This window comes from Aotus nancymaae, unplaced genomic scaffold, assembly GCF_030222135.1.
Source record: "Aotus nancymaae isolate 86718 unplaced genomic scaffold, 86718_ANA_hifiasm-v0.15.2.pri h1tg000006l, whole genome shotgun sequence".
NCBI classification, from domain to species: domain Eukaryota; kingdom Metazoa; phylum Chordata; class Mammalia; order Primates; family Aotidae; genus Aotus; species Aotus nancymaae.
The window spans coordinates 44,916,536-44,930,102 of NW_026988417.1; the positions used below are offsets into that span (position 1 = coordinate 44,916,536).

Sequence of the window (13,567 nt, forward strand, 5' to 3'; positions counted from 1 at the left end):
ACTTAAAATTCTTCAGAGCCTTTCTGTTTCTCCTAAAGTCAAGACTGGATTCCTTATATGGCGGGGTCTTGTATGCCTTGGCTCCTGTCTGGTCTTGAATCATTGTTTTCCTGGCTCCAGGAACTCTAGCTTCCTTCAGTACCTGAAATGTGCCAGGCTCCCTCATGGCATTTCTTTTCCTGACATAGAGCATCATAGCACAGGTTTCCTCTGACAGAAGCCTCCTACCTCCTTTACCTGATTTGCACCTATTCATTCCTCTTAGAAAATTAGGAAGCACTTCCTCAAGCCTTTCCTGACACAGTAACCCCACCTCCAGTTTCTGTTATGTTCCCTTGTTAAATGTGCTTTTTTTAGATATCTTTTTCTCAGTTTTTTAATCATTGTGGGTGATTATTTTATTAACATCAGTTAACCAAAGGTGCAATATATTCTATGAGTTCAGGTGTCCTGCTTATTTTTACTTAACATTATATATCCTTGAATTAGGGCATTATGGCCTGATTCATTGTAAGCATGCAATAAATCATTATTGAAAAAAATGAAAAACAAATAAATGTGTAACAAACTCAGAATGTGATGTATAATGTCACTTTCAAAGCTAACATCTCCTATCCCTAAAATTAAATCTATAGTCTAATTATTTGGATTATTGCCATGGTCATAAAGAGCCTATGGAGAGCTAGGAGCTAGAGACAATGTCACTGCCTCTCTACACTTATGAGAAATGAGAAGAGGACACATTTTGTGTTGGTAAAAAAGTGGGAGAGAAATTCAATCAAGGTAGGCCAGCAAAAGGAAATGATGTATTTGGTTCACAATAAGGACGATCTCCTCATCCAGTGTAGTTGGTAATGATAGAGGCCAATGGACTATTAGCTTCAAAGGATAAAACTGCACGTAGGATTTTACAGGTGTTCGGGAGCTGACACCCATCAAATCTTGCCTTAGTATCTCTGCCTAAAATAGAATGATCTATTATTATTTAGCTAGAATGAAGGACTACAGTCTGATAGATAAAGAAGAACACTGACATTAGAAAATCATAGCCTGAAATGTTTTAAGGGACTTTGCCATCGAAACCAGTCCTACCATCTATTTCTACCTAGGACTACATCTGAGCCATGAAGCTGACTAACTTCAAGAAACCACTGAATTTACAAGTCATCTAGGAGCTCAGTGAGGAACCCTCTCAAACACTCTGTCAACACCACAAGCTGGTTTGTTTATGATATTTTCTGGGTGCAATTAACTGTAGACATTTCAGTATAAGTAGCAGACATATGGGTATAGACAATTTAAATTTAACACCTTACAGTGGAGTTAATTAACCTAAGAAACTTTTCAGTGTAAATCAACCTGTATAGGCTCATAAATTAATGTAAGACCTATGATATATAACCTTTTGGTGGTAATAGTAATGGGATTTGAAGTTAAGAAGACTTTAAGAGCACCAAAACTCCTTTCATGAATAAGTACTACAAAGAGCAAGTTCAGCAATGCCCAGAGTACAGGAAGCCAACTCTAGAGCTTCTGGCCTGGAGACATCTTGCCACTGGATCCAACTGCAAGGCCAGCAGATCTTGCCATTAGAACCTCTTATGTCCCACTCAAAGTGAATATTTCATGGAAGATTCTGGTCTATGGAACTAAGGGCAAAAGAATGAAACATTTCCCAAGCTAAGAAGTTCCATGACTATACCTGCTTGTTAATAAATGTATTCTGCTTGGAAGATTTTCTCCTGAGATCTGCTTTTATGGTGAGTTAACATCTAGTGGAGAGATTGAAGGCTAGAGACTACCTCTAATCAGTGGTGGTTACTCATGATTACCAGAAGAACTTGACATTCACTAAAGGATCAAGTTAGTTTTTCATAGTTGGGTAATGTAGAACTGTTTACAGGATCTATAGAGTTTGAAAATAAGAGAACAAGGAGTGAGCAGCTGGTGTTTAAGAAATTGTTGCCATGGCTTTAGAGTTGTCATAGGGCTAAAGGTAGCAATAGTGACACAAGCTGGCTGAAGGTAGTACAGAAGGGAAAGGTGCACTCACACCTGAGCCTAGGTTTTTCAACTTAGACAAGACCTCCCTTGGAAAACAAAACTTATGCCACAGGTAGAAAGGGCATGGGGAAGAAAAGGAGTTTTATTTCCAGAACACTTGTAGGTAATATGGGAAGAAACTCTTGAGCCTGGTTGTTGGTAGGCTCAGAGCTTGGCTCTGACCCAAGTCAGAACCAGAGATATTTTAAGTTTTAGCATCTTTCCCCAAAGAAAGCTCACCATGGTGAAACCGCCCCCATAGAGTTTACAAGAATTACATGCTGGATTCTGGGCAGAAAAAAAACAGTTATAATTAAGCATTAATCAGGCTGTACTTTGGTTGTTAAGTCAGGCGGGGCTGACTTCACGTGGCTGTGCTAAACCCAAGGTCTAATCCTCATGAGCTTTATGGAGGAGTGAGTTTCCAGCAAGACTTCATGTGATCTGTTCTACTGAGGCTTTACCTAGTTGCCAGGATGCTGGCTTTCCAGGCCTTCAATAACACCCAGTCTCCAGGCTGAGTATGATGAAGGGGAACATCTGTAGGAAATAGCAATCTGCTAGAAGCAAACTTATGAATGGCAGATAGAATCAGGCCTAAGAGTTGCACATACCTGACAGTGTCTCACTGTTTTTTATGTATGTTGTTGAGGTCGTTTAATCTAAGGATGGAGCATGGGAATGGTATCCCATATAGTATTTCAAAAGGACTAAATTTGAGCCTACTTCTAAGAGCCACTCTTACTCTGAGCAAGGAAATAGGCAAAGCCTTATCCAAGGTCAGGTTGGTTTCCTGACAAATCTTAACTGAAGCCTTTTTTCAGGACATGATTCATTTTTTCACTCTTCCTGGTGGGTCCTCCAGGCTGTGTGGAATTTCCATGTTATGCCAAGGACTTGAGTGACATCCTGAGTGACTTTGACCACAAAGCTGGCACCATTGTCACTCTGATTAGAAATGGGCAAGCCAAACTGAGGGATGATATTTTTTAAAGCAGAGCCTTAACAACTTCAGATGTATTCTCTGTTCTGCAATGGAATACCTCAATCTATCCTGAAAGAGTATCTATAAACATGAGCAGATATTTAAACTTTCTTGCCACCCTCAGCATCATGGTGACGTCAATCTGCCAACCCCAAGATGACCTTTCACTCCGTGCTTGGACACCTTGTATCATGGGTGGAGGGCTAGTTTTGAGGTTGTTTAAGGCCCAGGGGAGACATTTCTGTATGACCATTTGAAAAATCTTTTTTTTTTCTGACATCAATATTATAGTTTTATTATAGTAAACAAATAGCTGGTACAGTGAGACCTACACACATATACAAAATTATATTTAAATTCATATAGAATATTTACATTTTAAGTTATACTTTTGAAATTAGAAGATGAAGTACAGCTTAAGTTTGACAACAGAGAAATATATAAGACAAAAATAGAGTTAACAATAAAAACACAACTATCTGTTCTTGATATAAGATGTGGAAACTTTTTGTCAGAAAGCTACATCTTCTTAATCTGATTGTCCAGATCATGAAAATATGGATGATTCAGTGCCATTTTGCCAGAAAGTCTTTTGGCTGGATCGTAGATTAACATTTTTGAGAGCAAATCCAAGCCATTTTCTTTCAAGTTTTTGACATGGGATGCTAGGCTTCCTGGTTTCCACTTGGGAAATATATTCTTATAGTCCTATAAAGATTCCACTTCTGGCCAGACTTCATTATTGGGAGTGCCCAAAGCTCTGAAAATCCTGAAGAGTTGATCAATTTCTGAATCCCCATGAAAAAGTGATTTCTTAGTTGCTAGTTCAGCAAATATGGTGCCTATACTCCAAATGTCAACTGCAGTCGAGTAACGAGCTGACCCCAGCAATACTTCTGGTGATCTGTACCAGAGTGTTACTACCTCATGTGTATATACTCTAATAGGTATTACAAAAGCTCTGGCAAGGCCAAAATCAGTCAGTTTAATTGTTCCTTTGTCATCAATCAAGAGATTTTGAAGTTTTAAGTCTCTGTGAAGAACTCTTCTAGAGTGACAAAACACAATCCCCTGTAGGATTTGGTATAAATAACTCTTAACAAGTGAAGAATCCATGTATTGGCCAGGAGGGATAGAATCCAAGTATTTCTTCAGATCCATGGAAAGAAATTCAAAGATGAGATATAACCTGGAATCCTGCATAAGCACATCCTGAAGACTGACTATATTTGGATGATGAAGTTCTTTTAATAGAGAAATTTCCCAAATTGAAGTACTAGGAACCCCTTCCTCTTCACTTTGTAGTCTGATTTTTTTCATGGCTACCACTTGACCTGTAGTTTTGTGTCTACCTTTATACACAACTCCATAGGCACCTTCTCCAATTTTCTCTATTTTAGTATGATCTTCCATAGTTAGTCAATAGGTATGGTAGATTCCTCTGAGGCCCCCGGGCCAGCCTCTAGGCACGACCCTGACACCAGCCACTCTAGTCAGCTTATTATCCCATGGTGGCCACAGAGGCAACTACCACGGCCACGTCGCTTTCCGCTCCAAGAGCCAGCTTTGAAGCGAAGTGCAAGCAGTTTCAAACTCGCTGTGCTAAAGGTGAAAAATCTTACTCATACATGGGTCAACAATATATCTCTGAATCCAATGGAAAAGCGTCTCCCACCTATACACCAAGTGGTGCCCTGAGTATGTCCAGCAATGCCACCCATGAGGCATTTAGACACTAAAACTATCCCCTCTTGGCTATGTATCCATCCATCCTGTGTTTTTCAAGTAGGGTCAAAACCCCAATCGAGTGCTCTTTTAAGTCCTCCTCTGAGTATGTAGGCAGTTCAAGGTCAAGAATTATTCCAGGTGTTAATGGCATTAGTAAAGTTTGGGGGACCTTTTCTCTTGCTGCTGTCTTTTCATCCTTGTCTAACTGATTATTGTCTTTTGCTAACAAACTGTCTGTCTATTGATGCCCAGAGCAATGAACTACAGCCATTTCTTTGGGGACCATGATTGCCTCTAGCAGAGCTAAAATCTCTTTAGAATGCTTAATTTCTTTGTTACCAGAAATTAAAAGCCCTCTTTTGTTTTTTTCAAATCACCACATGAGTATGGATAACAGAGAAGGCATACCTGGAATCTGTGTAGCTAGTCATTTGTAGTCTTTACCTAGTTGCAGGATGTGGGTGAGGTTAATGAGTTTTGCTTTCTGTGATGTTCTGGGGGAAGTGCTTCAGCTTCCAAAACTTACTGGTGTATCAACACAGTATACCTGGTCTTTTTGTTGTTGTTGTTGTTATTGCTGCTGCTGGTCCATAAAGCCACATCCATCTGTGAGCATCTCTAGATATGGATCTTCCAATGGTATGTCAGTCAAATCTGACCAGCTAGAATAAACTTGTTGGATACTTTGCAAGCAGTCATACATAGGTTTAGATGCTATCTGAGGGAGCAAGGTGGTGGAATTTAAAGTAATAACAGCTCTCAACATCACATTTAGGTTACTCAGGAGGATAGCTTAATATTGACCTAGGCTTCTAGAGGTCAACAAATAGCTTCCTTTTTGTCTCAGTAATGGACGTACATAGTGGGGTGCATGCACTCTAGTTGGTTGGGCCAGAATAAACTTCGGCTTCCTAAAGAAAATCACAGCCCTAAGGCAAGATGGCCATCCCCTTGTGGCAGTACCCAGTTGTTTTGTGAAGTAGGTATCTGTTCTCTTGATGTTCCCTAAATACTGGGTTATCATTCCTAATTCTGTTCCTTCTTTCATGTAGAAATAGGTCAAATGGCTTCTTTATACTGGGGAGTCTTAATACTGGAGCTGTTATCAGCTTTTCTTTAATGGTCAAAAAAGCTTTTTAGCAATCCCCAGTTTATTTTAACAGTTTGTTATATTCCTTTTTTATATTTTTTTATGTTTTTAAATTTTTTGTGGGTACATAGTAGGTATATATTTTTATGGGGTACGTGAGATATTTTGATACAGGCATTAAGTGTGAAGTAACCACAGCATGGAGTTTGGGTTATCATTATATCCCCCCTTTAAAACACCATGCAACAACTTTGCCATAGTCTCAAGTTGTGGATCCAAATGTGGCAGAACACAGCCAGGCCTAAAAAATTCCTTAGCTGCTGCCACATCCTAGGCCTGGCAGCTCTAGCAAGAACTTTCTTCCAGTCAGGGAGGTTTCTCTGTCCCTGCAAGAGTTTAGCCCCAAGGTGCTTAACTGAGGATTGTAACATTTTGCCTTTTCTTGCATACTTAGTATCCCTATTTGTCCAGAAGATTTAATGTTAATATGGTGCTCTGGTCGGAAGCCTCCTTGCTTGTGCCAGCACCTAATATATCATTAACATATTAGAGCAGAGTCCCATATTTTAGCTGAAGGTCCTGAAGGTGCTTAGCAAGAATTTCCGCAAAGATGATTGGAGAGTTTTTAAAGGTCTGGAGAGCTGTCCAACAGTACTGCCATTTTACCTTATTATCTGGGCCCTCTCATTCAAAAGCAAACAATTCTGTGACTCTGAACTAAAAGAAATGATAAAGAAAGCATCTTTCAGAACTGAGACTGTAAACCAGCAAAGTTCACCACTAAAGTTACGAGTAATGTATAAGGATTGGAAACCACTGGGTGAATGTCCTTTGCAGTTAGGTTAATGGTCTCAAGTCCTGAATAACCCTATATTCCTTAGTCCCAGGCCTCTGGACCAGCAAGATAGGTGTGTTATATGAGGACCAGAAAGGTCAAATGAGCCTAAATTGGAGGAAAATGGGTAACAAATGTTCAATATCTTATTGTACTTTTTTCCTCAGGGATATTGTTTTATATTTGGCAGTGCCATTTCTACAAATACATTAACCTGTACTGGTGTTATGGATTTAACCCTTCCTGATGTCCTGTTTGCTCAGGAATGGTGATTCACCCTTTGCAGCAATGCTTCTGGGCTGGAAGCAGGCTTATGAGCTTAATGTAACAATTCAGCTTGAAGAAACTATGTTGGCAATCTAGGGGTTGAAGTGTTCTTTATAAGGTCCTCCCTGGGACTCCAGTCACTTTTGCCGTTTCTGAAGACAGTTTGGACAGGTAGGTATTTAATACCCAGTAGGTAGCTCCAGTATCTACTATAAATTCCAAAAGTCTGTATCCCATTTTTATAGCAACCTGGGGCTCTGTGTGGGAAAGCTGAAGGGTGTTGGTTGGATCAGAAGGAGCTCCCGGGGTCCTGTAATTCCTGTCCCTCATCAACAAAGTTCTCAGCCTCAAGTCCCTTGCCTGTGGGGAGCAGATAATGCATTTGGTGAAAGAGAGGTTGATTTCCCTCAGTATTTGCCTCTCTGTGGTTTGGACAATCTTTTCTCCAATGGCCCTCCTGTCTGCAATAAGCACATTGATCAGGATCTGCAGTGGAGTGCCCCTTCTTACTGGAAGCATGGGAAAAATGGTGTCTTATCTTAAGTTGGGTGCCCAAGCAGGGTCCTTGCCATGGTAAAGAGTTCCTTAGGTTACAGCAGCTGCCAGCAAGGTGGCTTGTTGTTGCATTTTTCATTGCTTTTTCTGCTTCTGAACCTGGTCACTGCTGGTGAATAGTTTGAAAAATCTCCACCAATTGAGACAAAGACATGTCCAATCCCCCTTTGATCTTTTGCAACTTTCTCAGAATATCAGAAGTACTCTGGCTAATACATGTTATATTTATTGTGTTTAAATATTTTGGGAAAGTGAGGTCAACATATGTGTATTGCCTTCCTGAAAACTTTAAAAAGCATCCCAGGAACTCTTAGAGGCTCTCATTGGGCTTTCACCTTACTTCTTGAACTTTGTTAAGGCTTCTTTGCTTCAGTGCTTCTTGATGGAGTCTAGCCAGAATGCAATCATGATAATGCTCAAGCTTAGGCTTGTCTCCAGCATTAACATTCCATCCAAGGTTGGCTATAGGCACTGAAATCTGGCCTGCTGCCTATACCAGGGTTACTGGGGAAGTCAGCATGCAAATGATCTGCTTCATCTCTAGCCTTTCTAAGACCATTCTCCACTCCACAGATATTAGAAGTATATTTAACAGGCTTTGAACATTGGCCCAGGTGGGGTTATGAATTGGAAATATAAATGAAAACAATTTTTTTATTTATTTGGAAGCATCCCAATAAGTGGGCATATTATTTTTCCAATTGAGTAAGTCAGAAGTAGAGAATGAAGAGTATACTCAAATCAGCCCCATAGGTTACCCTGCACTGACATCAACACCTCCCATAACTAGCTGCCAAAGGCAGAATTGCCCTGCTAAAGTTAAAGTGGCACCCTGGCTGAAGGGTTCCCTGATAGGTATGAGAAATGAAGACCTTTCCTGTAACCCTCTCATTCCTGACCTCTTGGAGGTGGGAACTATGGTTCAGGACCTGGTGATGTGGTCAGGACTCCCCCATAAAGAGGGAGAAGGGGAGCTATTTGTTTACCTAAATTAGCAAAGTATCATTATCTCTTTACTTCCAGTAAAGAGATAATGTTTACTAGTACATGCATATTAATATTCTCTAGTTAACCTGCACTAATACAGGTATATTAACCTGCAGTACAGGTTTATTAACATTCTCTAGTACCAGTTGATTAACATTCTCTTCTTTATTGACCTATTTTGGCAAAGCAATATAAAACATTATACGTGGGGACTTCATCTTGCTTTTCTTCTTTCTTACAAAACAAGTCTAGCTGCAAAAAGGTACTGTAACTAAAGGAACCATTTCTGGCCATCTTTCCCTATATTCTAATAAGTACTGGGACCACACTACATTATAAATATAAATCATTTTGTTCTTTTTCATGGATTCTTAGGTGAAGAAAATCCTAATTTTGTAGTACACAGCCCAATAGCCTGCTTAGAAAGATCAGCTTATCATTTCCCATAGCAGCCAAGACAAAATTATAGATGTAACAAAGACACAATACCAGTCACTCTTCTCAGTATCTGAGTTTTAACATAGAAAAAGAGACAAATTGGTTCCCTGCAAGTCAGGCCTGTTGAGCCTCTGCTAGTGACTCCTTCAGGGCTCCACACTCACAAATGGAACAAAAACAAGCATGTAGCCTTACAAGCCAGAATTGTGAAACCAGATTTCAGAACTGAGACTCAAAGGGTCCAGGAGTACTTCCTCCAAACGTTGCTCTTTATTATCTTTCAAGTTGGGGAAAATCCCCTTAAACAAGGTCCTTCCTTTAGGTTAGGGAGGGTCAACAGTACCTTCTAACAGGTTACAAGACCTCTGAAAAGGTCAACAGATCAGGAGAAGGGAAAAGTGGTGTTCATTGCACTTGGGAGTACTCATCAGATTCAGAAGACATCTTTCAGACTCAGAAACCATTTCTCTACTGCTAGGAAGCTTATGTGCCAAATGTTGACAACACTCCACTGGCAACGAAGGCTCCAGAGATCGCCCCTGGCTTAAATGACTCAGGCAGCTACTTGAGATGATCTCTGGGCCCTCCAAAATGGAAGGGACACTAGCCATGGATAAATGCTTACAAGGGGTACCTCTTAGTAGGATCACCACTAAGGTGTAACTGTAATAGGCTTATTACCTGGTGCACACAGAAGGTGAATACACTGAAACACTGGGTTGGAGCAGAGAAGGAGAATTAATTGTAGGTCACTGAACAAGGAGATAGGAAGAATCCTCAAATTCATCTCCTAAATGAATTTGGGGTTAAGGTTTCTAAGGGTCTTGGAATGGACTGAAGTGTGGAGATCATTGATTGGTCTAAGAGTGCATGATGAAGTCATGGCACAGGGAGATGAAGAAGCTGTATTCTCATGCTGATCTTATTCCTCTGTATGGGTCTTCAAACTGGCTAGTGGAATTCTGGTCCTGAAAATCATCTTAAGCAATCCTTAATCAAAAACCTTTTGAATCCAATGTCAGAGATCCCATCTCTAGGAATAATGAAAATGCAAATCAAGTCTTACACAGTATTAGGACCCTAATTTGCAGTTGTGCAATCTTGACTCATTGCAACTCTGCATTCTAGGCTCAACCCAGCATGCAATTCTTGTTAATCTTGTGGGAAAAGTGTCAATGGCACATACTGGCATGAACAGGACAGAAATGGAAATGTTACTAGTAAAAAACCAGATTTAATTCACTTAGTGAATAACAAATGGCTGTCCATGAGAACACAAGTTTTCATCAATAGGAATGTTAAGGAGGAGGACACTGAGAGTATTCTCTAAAGCAGTGCCTTCCTGAAGGCAAGAAGCAAGAAGCTATATGGGATAATGGACTGGGGAGAGAATACTTCATCACATGTAGATAAGGGAAGGTAGGAGTCCCAGCTATATAGACATAGTGAGTCATTACACCAGTACATAAGTTGCATGTTATGATAATGAAACTATAGCTCCTTTTGGGTGAATATTTTAGCAGTGTAATAAGGAAAATTCACTAGTGTCCATCTGTAAGTTGCCAGAGTCTGTCAGAAACTGGTTCCAACCAACAAGCTGATTGTATTCTGCACAGGGGAAAAATAGACTTTGGGGCAGGATGCTGTACAATGCGCTGATTGTTAAATTTGATTAAGTTCCTATAATTCCTAAAGACCTTCTCTTCACTGACAGAAATCTCACAGATTTAGGGCCATAGATTAGAGCTCAAGAGACCGCTGAAAACTTAACAAGACTATGCTACTAGCCAAGGAATCATCAGATTCCATTAGATTCTCTACTGGGAGCGAGCAAGATTAATGAGTTAATAAGCAAGGCTGGGAAGGCTATAACATTGCAAGAATAGAAAATCAAGCATACCATTACACTATCTGGCCTTGGGAAGGTCCACCTTGTTCCCATTTATAGATTTAAATTTATATCAGACCACATAATATTCAGGCCCCTCTGTCACCTCATTCCTCATTGTCATTTTCCAAAATCAGCAAATAAAATTGAAAACAATTCCAGTAGTTGTTGCTGCTGTTTTGAGACAGGGTCTTGCTCTGATACCCAGGTTGGAGTGCACTGGTATGATCATATCTTACTGTGGCCTCAAACTCCTGGACTCAGGTGATCTCCCTATCTCAACCAAGTAGCTGGGACTACATGAATGTGCCACCAAACCCAGCTAATTTTTAAAAAAAATTTTTAGAGGTGAGGTCTCACTATGTTGCACAGGCTGGTATTGAACTCCTGAGCTCAAGGGATCCTCCCATCTCAGCCTCCCGAAGTGCTGGGGTTACCCCTAGTCATCGCACCTGGCCTAATTCCAGTTCTTTCTGTGACTGAAACCCTGGCTATCATTACTGGGTGCCAGGGGAAGAGTGATACTAATACTTTATTTTTCTTCATTCAGTTATTTTTCATGGGAATTCAACCATAATTTACATGATAAAAGTGTTTATAAACATTCTTTTTTCAAATTAAGCCAGATTTTCTGTAGTCCCATATTTAAGAATTTGGTTAAAAAAAACAACAACAACATAGTTTCCTACTCATTTATAAATACTCAAACGAAAAATAAATATAAATGTACACAAGATCCATGAGCTCTACATAAGCCAAGGAACCTGGATGTGTAGCCAAAGATATTTCAGTTAAATGGCTGAGTGGTTAAGATCAGCAGTTGATTTTTAACACCATCAATTATCTTAACAAAGACTATTTCTGATTGAATTCACCAAACCTTACAATCAGTTTCATCAAGTAGCAATGTAGTAAAGAATGTCATTTTAGGGCGAGAACAAAGGAAATAAAGAACTCCTTAAGCCACTTTGACTGTGGTAAGAGTGTCAAAGTCTCCATTTTTAGCAAAACTTAACAATAACTCCCATTTCTTAAGCCCTTACTCTATGCCTAAGAGTCTACAGAGAACTCTACATACAGTGTTTCCCGGATGTCTTGTAACAGCCCTCTCAGATACAATCTCTGCTTTAAAGATTAAAAGAGAAAAGTTCAAGCTGGTTAAGTTATTCCAAGTTACTCACTCAAGGCCACTGAGCCACTCAGAGCAGCATTGTCACTTTTATGAGATCTAGGCACTTTTGTCTTTGTGGGCCCATTGCTTCATTAAAAAACAAAAATTATGTCTTGTAACTGCCTAAGTATGAAGACAATTATAACTCAGGCTGGATTTACTATTACATATTCATTATTACTATATTTAATTGTTTTTTCTTGAATTCAAAAGAAATTAAAATTAAAATATTTTGTGAGACCCCACCAAAAATCATGCCTACTATGCCTAATAAATAAGTTGACCTTGCAGAGACAGGATTCAAACTTGGGCTGATGGAATGAATCCAACAGCTATGTCCTTCTATGCATTCCCCTCATCTCTGCCACCATCAAATCATGAACCATACATTTTCCCCACTTCTCCCAAAATGATTTTTAAAATACTAATAGCATAATCTATCAAGCCTAAATTCTATGATTTATAGAACTTAAATTTCTTTCCTTCCAAGATATAACACTCCAGAATTAATCCAGGAATTGAAAAAAAAAAAAAAAAAAAGTCACAGTATTTGCAATGCTGCAAAGGGAAAGGAAATGTTTTATTCACAGTCATTTGAACTCTTAAAGCCATAAAGAACAAAGATGCCTAACATATCTTTATCATTCATTTCTGCGTTATTGAACCAAAACTGCCTGCAGGTGCATGTGGCTATTTAAAGGAAATTGTAAATCGCTTTCATATCTTACTAATGTAGTGAGGACGTATAAATAGTTGCACATGGCAGATAATTAGTTTATGCCAACACATTATTGTGCTTACGAGCATCTGGATATCAACTACTTGGCAAAAGAGCCAAAGAAAGTTATTGCTAACAAAATACTACGAAGTCATTTCCAAAACGCTGAGTGGTGAATATTTAAATGACAAAAAGAGTATGTTAAACTTATGCTAAGAGATAAGATTTTAGTTAAAGAGATTCAGAGAAAAAGTAGCCATGACAAACAAATAATGGTATACTTAATATTAATGCTTCCTGGGACTTGTTTTGTTTCCCTTTTATTATTTTTTTATCCAATAATAGAAGAGAACAAATGCATAGATATGCAGATACATATGTAGATTATATAATTATATAGTTTAGTATGTAAATTATAGAGATTACAAAGAGGAAAACATCAGAAAAAATCCTCAGAAGTGTTTATTTCTAGAAAAAAATATATATTTATGTAATTTTTAAAGGGTGTGGCATATTGTATACTTAAATTCAAAAATATATTCTAAAATACATGTGCATTATTTCTTTTGACAGGTACACTGAACTTCGTCCATATACATGGAAGACTGAATTTCCTATAGCCCTCGTACACAGGCCATTTTTTCTCTTGTATCCATCCCATGTACCACTTGGATGTTGTGGATGTTGGAGGAAGGGTGGATAGGTCTCTTACTTGTTGCCCATTGTGGCATTCGGACCATTGTCCTTTCCTCCTACCTCATTATCTCGTCTTTTTTAAGTTAATTTCCTGAGTACATCACCTCTTATCCCTTCTTCTTGTTCCCATTTTCCATCTTTTTACCCTTTTATTCTGGTACTTCAG

The 13,567-nt window shown here is 39.1% G+C and overlaps 2 protein-coding genes across 2 annotated transcripts in view; both read right to left on the reverse strand.

Annotated features, from left to right (window-relative positions):
* The window catches only part of GABRA2 (gamma-aminobutyric acid type A receptor subunit alpha2), a 215,731-nt gene that overhangs the window by 152,162 nt on the left and 50,002 nt on the right, over window positions 1–13,567 (reverse strand). The gene's annotated exons all lie outside the window — the stretch shown is intronic.
* On the reverse strand, window positions 3,699–4,453 carry LOC105709290 (cyclin-dependent kinase 1-like). The gene has a single exon (XM_064364219.1). The coding sequence runs from the start codon at window positions 4,439–4,441 to the stop codon at window positions 3,737–3,739; it is 705 nt and encodes a 234-aa protein (XP_064220289.1). The 5' UTR covers window positions 4,442–4,453; the 3' UTR covers window positions 3,699–3,736.

What these genes read in the sequence shown, in the direction of transcription:
- LOC105709290 (XM_064364219.1), bottom strand. Translation starts at nt 4,441, where the DNA reads ATGGAAGATCATACTAAAATAGAGAAAATTGGAGAAGGTGCCTATGGA.